The sequence below is a fragment of the Arachis ipaensis genome, chromosome B06, assembly GCF_000816755.2.
Source record: "Arachis ipaensis cultivar K30076 chromosome B06, Araip1.1, whole genome shotgun sequence".
Taxonomy (NCBI): domain Eukaryota; kingdom Viridiplantae; phylum Streptophyta; class Magnoliopsida; order Fabales; family Fabaceae; genus Arachis; species Arachis ipaensis.
The window spans coordinates 136,847,166-136,854,971 of NC_029790.2; the positions used below are offsets into that span (position 1 = coordinate 136,847,166).

At 29.1% G+C, this 7,806-nt stretch overlaps 1 protein-coding gene across 1 annotated transcript; it reads left to right on the top strand.

Annotated features, from left to right (window-relative positions):
* On the top strand, positions 1,328 to 3,341 carry LOC107647817. The gene is made up of 3 exons (XM_021105374.1): positions 1,328 to 1,663; positions 2,187 to 2,525; positions 2,818 to 3,341. Exons 1-3 carry the CDS (start codon positions 1,376 to 1,378, stop codon positions 3,325 to 3,327), a joined length of 1,137 nt encoding a protein of 378 aa, XP_020961033.1. The 5' UTR covers positions 1,328 to 1,375; the 3' UTR covers positions 3,328 to 3,341.

The following is a 7,806-nucleotide window of genomic DNA, read 5'->3' on the forward strand; positions in this document are numbered from 1 at the left end:
TAGGTGCATGGGATAATCTATTGTTAGAGAAAACAAATAAAAAAAAAAAGTTATATAATAATGTTAAATCAGACAGAGTAACCTATAGTATGACTCAAACCAACCTTACAAAAAAATTTCGTTGTTGTGAATTGTTTGCTGTTTGAAGGAAGCATATGCCACAATGGACCTAGCTAGGAATGTTGGATGCTATGCTTGCTCCTATTATTTTGGTGGTCCTCCAAAAGAGGCACAAAATAACGATTCCCTCTATTATGATTCTCTTGTACATATGGCATCCTATGAATGAAGATAACGGTCATGGATGTTAATTTCATAAATTTAATTTAGGACAAAGTACTAAATTAGTCTCTTATGTTTGGGCGTAATTTTGTTTTGATCTTTAAGGTTTAAAGTGTTCTATTTGAATCCAAAAAAGTTTCATTTAGCTTCAATTTAGTACCAGTGAAGTCAAAGATAAATAATTAACGAAATATCCTACATGACCGCAGTATAAAAATAAGGTCAATAATTTGGAGAATAGGTACAAGCTCTATAGGTACAAAATCAACCGTGGATGCATCAATACATGTATTTAATATTTTTTTTTAGTTTTATAAAAATATTTCATTTTAATTATAAAAAAAATGATAAATAAATGTATTAATGCATTCACGGTTGATTTTGTGCCTTTGGAGCTTGTATTTATTCTCTAGATTATCGACGTTATTCTTATACTGCTGTCATGTAAGACATTTTGTTAATTATTTATCTTTGACCTCCGGTGGAACTAAATTGAAGCTAAATAAAACTTTTTTGGATTCAAATAGGACACTTTAAACCTTAAGGACCAAAACAGAATTACATCCAAACATAAGGGACCAATTTAGTACTTTACCCGTTAATTTATCATCTTTAGGCATGCACTTGTTATAAAAGTTAATTTCATAAATTTTAGATGTTGATCCTACTAACTTTATATGGTTATCGATGTGCTAAACTTATTCTATTTGTATATAAGCTTTTTTTTTTAAATATTGGATAACAAATCAAATAATTGGTTTTTGCTATATTTTGGTTAAGAAGATTTGTTAATGAATAGTAATTAATTAGTTACTATATAGTTCAATAAAATTGCATACCCAACATAGCTTTATATAGGCATATAGATTTATTGCTATTTGCTATATTTTGGTTAAGAAGATTTGTTAATGAATAGTAATTAATTAATAATGCTTCCTACACCGACGCATAACCCATCACAACATACACCACCCTCACAAAAAAACACACACCCAAAAAACCAAAAATCCCATTTCCAAATTCATTACCAAAACCCCCTTGTGTCATTCTTCTCTCTTGGCGATTTTGATTTCTCTTGAATTTGTTTTGAATAATGAGAAAGTTGTGTCCGAATGTGGAGAATGCTAAAGGATTGGCGACGGTATTGGAGGTTCCAATACCGGAAAAAATGTGGACTAAAATAGGTCGAAATTCGTCGAGCCGATGGAAAAACCTAAGAGCATTGATGAAGGCTCAACTTTCAAATGATAAGTCCTCACATTTCAAAACACATTCAAAACATGAATTCATTGCTTTGATCAAGTTGGTTGGTTCTCCACTCATCCCTCAACAAGTTCAATCCGATCACACATTTGTTACATCCCTGAAAATTTCTCCCAAAGTATGCATCATTTTTCATCTCTTATATAATATTCTTTCTCATGTTATTGTTAGAATTCAACTTGGTGCAATTGATGTAATGTTATATGTAACATCATGAAAGAGTATCAAAGTTTCTTGGCTTTTCTATAAAACTTAACATGTTATAGAATTTTTAGCATCATCACCCAATTTTTTTTTCATATGTATCACACAAAAATGTTATATTACAATTTTATTTTAATAATTTATTCAGTTATATATTTTGAGAATAAATTAAAACAAATATAAATATATAATAACTTATCTGATTACTGATTTTGATGTATACGTCATATTTTTGTATAGATATTCAATAAGGTATAAATTCACGCACAGTTACTTTCATTTAAAGTTGATAGTTGAGAATTGCTAAATCATTTAACGATTATCGACTATTAACTTCATATGAAGATAACTTCACGTGAGTTTTCACCGTTGAATAAATATTTTCTCAAAAGTTGTTAAATAAGAAGATAGATTATGTTGGCATAATATATATGTAGGAAGCTTGTAGTGCAAAGTACATAGTGCAACAATACATAGCAGCAATGGGAGGAGTAGATGCATTGGATTCAATGGAAAGTATGTATGTAGTGGGACAAGTGAGGATGATTGGTTCTGAGATGCGCAAAGAAGATTCTAAACTTAAACCAATTGGAAAAACTGAAGTTGGAGGCTTTGTTCTTTGGCAAAAAAACCCTAATTTATGGCACTTTGAATTGGTTGTTTCTGGCTACAAAGTTAGTGCAGGTTCTGATGGCAATATAACATGGAATCAATCTTCTTCTCAACCTTCTCATGCAAATAAAGGTCCCCCTCGACCACTTCGTCGCTTCTTTCAGGTACTATCTCTTGTTAGATCAACGTTAGATTTATCAAATTTTAAGAATAAAATTGTCGTCCGAATCAGTAGAGTTGGAGTCTTAGAAGTTCAGCGGGATATAATAAAATAATATATTTATATATAATTTAAAAAAAATTGTGATTTATTATTTTAAATTAGTGAATCACTAATAAAGAGTGGACAGATAAAAAATATGAATAACAAAAATAATATTTTTTAAATAATTCTTAATTTCTTTTCTAAACTCTTTGTACCATGCTAACAGAATCTAATTTTATTTTTGTGAATAGGGATTAGATCCAAGGTGTACAACAAACTTGTTTGTAGAAGCAAAATGTGTAGGAGAGAAAAGAATGAACAATGAAGAATGCTTCCTACTAAAGTTAGAAGCAGCACAAGACATTCTTGAATCACAAAACACAGAGCAGACAGAAATCATAAGGCACACAATGTGGGGTTATTTCAGTCAAAGGACAGGGCTATTGATCAAATTTGAGGACAACAAATTGATGAGAATGAAATCCCATATGAAAGATGATCATGATTTTGTGTTTTGGGAAACAAGCATTGAGTCTTTGATTGAGGATTATAGGTATGTTAATGGGATCAACATAGCACATGGTGGAAAATCAGTGGTTATGTTATGTAGGTATGGCATGGAAATTAATCACAAGAGGAAGATTGAGGAAACATGGAAAATTGAAGAAGTTGGTTTTAATGTTTGTGGTTTGTCCATGGATTGTTTCTTACCTCCTTCTGATATCTACAAGGGACATGATCCCATGGAACAAATAGATTAGTTCTTTATATATGATTTTGTAAAAGTTAATCTCCTAAATAAAAAAGTTTTGAAAATTCTATTTCTATTTTGCTTTTTATAATAAATTAAACAAAAAAGAGACGTCGTCTTAATTTAAAATAGAATAACTCTATGTTTTATCACTAATAAAATAATATACAATTTCGTAAATTAATTTTTAATTCAATGCTGTCTCTCACATTATTAGTAATTTATCTTTGATTTTTCATAATCATCATCATTTTTTCCCCTATTACAACAGTTATATCAAGCTCAATTCATGTGTTTTATTCTAATCTCTGTTTTTCACGTTTACCAACTTTTAGTTCACTTGTTGAAACTGATTTTAAAGAGGGAGTGGAGTCTAGGTTTAATCTAACCCTTCATTGCTTTCTCTTTTCTATTTAATTTTGGTCCCACTTAGAGAATTAAAAGTGAAAGATCACACTTTATTCTCTCAAGTGTTTTTTTCACTGAAGAGGATCCATTTCCTTCTAAAGATGCAATGTTTGGTTTATTACTTTGATAATGAGGTATTCTTTAATATCAATGATTAGGTATTCTTTAAAAATACTCATCATTTTGGTAGAAGTATAATATCAATACAATTAGGTATTTTTTAAAAATTGTCCATCATTCAGCCTTTAGAAGAGAGAGAAATTAAAAAATAAGTAATTTTTCATAAAAAAACAAGTAACTTCCTATAAAAATAAGTATTTAAATTAATTAAATAATATTTTTTAAATTAAAAGATTGAATAAAGGCTAAAAATTTAAAGAATAAATAGCATTTCTCGAATAATATTATATGATTTTGGATTTTTTTTTGTGACTAAAAAAAAAGGTGAAAATTTACGTTTTGTCTTAAAATAAGGTGAAAATTTACGTGCATTTTTTTCATGTAAAATTAATAGCTGTGAGTTGTTAAATAATAATTTAATCAAATATGTCAAATCATCTAATAATTTTCAACTAACAACTTCACATCAAGATAGTTGTATACCAGTTTTTATCTAGAAATAAATCTTTTTTTTTTGGTAAAGATGTAGAAATAAATCTAATTTCTCGTTTGAAGAGATTCTTTTAGAAGAAAAATTTTTCTAATTGGCCCAATACTATTTTTATTGTGATTTGTGAAAACAGAAAAAATTAAGGTGAATAGCCCAAGCCCAATACCCATCAGCAAACCCTAATTTTTCTCTGAACATTTCCAACCTCTGAAGATTTCTCTTAATTCCTATCCCAACCATATATAATCCCCTTCCACTCTTCCATTGCCGTCACTTCTTTCTTCTTTCTTTTCCCTGACCACAAGTCCCTAACTTTTGTTCCTTTTCAGGTTTGGTTTTTAGGGTTTTGATTGATTATTAGGTAATTCCATATTGTGAAATTTTGGTGCCAAAGTTTCAATTTTTATTCTGTTATGGTGATGATTATATTGTTGTGTGCATCTGTCTTTACCCTCTCCATGTTTGTGAATTTGAATGGCAATGGGGATATAACTGATGCACAGATTCAAAATGGTTGACTTACCAGCCCATTGCACCTTGTTTTTCCAATTGCCATGGGTCAAATGGATCTACCAAAATTCAATTTATTCAATGTATATTGTTTGTTCAAATTGGCATGTGATGATTACTTGATAAACCGCTTATTGATATACTGATTTTTTCAGTGTTGACAACACACTTTTCTGATGCCATATATATTTTAGTTTGCTCAATTTTAATCTCATGTTGTAATTTGCTCTGTCTTTAGCATTTTCTTAGTTAACTATTCACTAGAAGATGTTTCAGTTGAAAATGATAAACTCAGATGTAGTTAACTTCAGATGGAGTTTCTAACTTTCTACCTAGTTTAAAACTGTTATAAGGTTTGATATGTTGAATAAAATACTTAAGAAATTAATTTTTATGTATTATCATTTGTCTATATTATAATTTGCATGAATAGCTACTTGTGATTTGTTTCTGAAACATAAGAGTATAGATTTGGGAATGGCAAATGATGTGAAAATTGTCTTATCCTACACACTGAATAATGTTGTGAAGATCAAATACTCCGCTTATTATCTGATGCCTTCCCTATCTTACCATTTGTTCCATATGATTCATATAATCATGGTTTAATATTGGCATAGGATTTTTGAAGTTTTCATGTAAGAGTGTTCTTAATACAATGGTTATTAACAAAATTCATTGTTTGCAATTTGCATTAATCAATGATGAAGAAAAGCAGACGGGCGGACTGAACTGATGCCTTGTTGATTGTCTGCCATTTCCAACATTGGAATGTTTCTGAGATTTTAATAATAAAAGTTTAACAATTTATTTTAAGATCTGCATAATTGTTCATGATTAATGTGTGTCTTGTTTTTCAACATGTATTCTATACTACGAATTGATTTGCGGCTGAATCGCCATGGACACATAGCATAATTGTTACAAAAATGATTATTAGTTTCTGCAGTGATGAAGTTGCATAAATATGTCTGGACATATGAAACTTTGTTATGATTTGATCATTTGCTACTTCTGAGCAGGATAATATGTGCCTCCTTAGTTTGTTTATGTGGTTCATAAGTTTTTCAGTGTACCATGGTTGTGGATATATTATCAGAAGAATAACATCTTTATTCATAGTCACAAAAAATTTTGCATTTTTAATTTTGGACTATGCCAGTTATATAATTGTAGAAGAAATAATTAATAACTATTCACCTATTAGCCATCAACTTATAGAAAGGAGCAAGTGCAATTGACGATGGAAATAGATGTTCTTAATTTGTGTTTCAAATTTTTGGTAAAGCATGATTTCTCGTTATTCAACATCTTTTCTAATGTTTATTCTTGGTTCTATTTAAAGAGGGTATGGTAAAAAATGACACTTTATAAAAAAAATTGAGGGAAAAAAATTAGAAAGATTTATTTTCATTGACTATAAGGTGTATGTTGGATTGAGAATAAAAATTATTGGGACTTATTTGTTTAACATAGAATGGTTCTCACATTTTTTTTATTAAGGTAAAACAATGCTTCATTCATTGATGAGATAAAAAGCATAATAATACTTATATCAAAAGATAAAAATAAAGAATTTGGTAGCTAGGAGGAAAAGGGTAAAAGGCCAACTTCACCCAACAGAACATGCTAGCTTAGCCCAAATGAAATTATAAAGCAATAAAAGGTTTATACCAAAAAAAAGTAGAAAATTTTGATTCGTTTAATGCATATAAAAATATGAAATGAATTATTGACTTTACATTAGATTAGGCTGATTACTAATAAATTATCGGATTTGGTTGAAATTCGATACTAAAATAATTTAGTCATACAGTAATAGTGCTAAATGTTAACATATAATGAATTTGTGTTGGTCTGATTTTGATTAACGTCAAATTTTCTACTCTTGGTTTGTATGACATAGCAGGTGCTCAAAATTCATTCTAGAGAAAAGTCATCAATAGTTTGACGAGCTGAGTAGCTGATTAACACTTCTAATTATGTTCTTGGTGTGATGCAGAATCGATGGTTCTAAATGTAGATTTTAACATTATGTTTACCTATGTAATGTACATGGAATTGATTTTCAATTAAACCAATGAACACCGGTTTTTGGTTTTTTTAAGTATCCTTCAACTCAACAAGTCAATAATTAATCGTATAATGATTGAAGTTATATTTAAGGATTTGTCGTAATAGTTATACAGGTTTGTAGATTGGATAAGAATTGGTGTAATCTTTTAATATTGAAAGCTACGATATTTTGCAAAATTTATGGGACAGGTCAGATTTTTTTTAATTTATAAAGACAATATATAATCTGCGTATTGTATTATTTTAATATTAAATTACAATACACAGACAATGTATTGTTAGTGCAATACATGTTTTGCGTATTGTGCTTGCACAGAACAGCGCTCCAGAATACTATAAAATCCCATGTTTTATAATATTAACGTAAAATCCTATTCGCTCTTCGATAATAAAATAAAAAAATCCAGTGAGCTAACCAACATGTCTTCAAAAACACATTAAAACAAAGGAGAAAAAAGGAATCAATAGCTAGAATTATGTGTACAAATGTACAATACAAGTCATTGGAATTTGAGGGAAGCATGTTGCAATTAATTCTCGGGTTCCAGTTTTCTGCTTGAAATATACTCCATCAGGCTACAGGCTACAGGCTACAAGTTACTAGCAACAATTCAGTTATAAAATACACATAGTGCCGGTATCCAAAGTCCAAACCCATTTAATATGCGTAGTAAATTACCATTTTAGTTGTCTAGTAAAATACATTAAATTTGGGAAAATGTCTTTTCCAGAGGGGTTTAGATAAGATTTTGACCCAATTTTTAACAAACATGTTTAAAGAAATATTTTTTTCTTCCAAATTTTAAATTTGATAATTTTTTGTTAAGTAAATTTTTTAATTTTTAATAAAAAATTGAAAAAAATTTAAAGATTGAATTTTATATT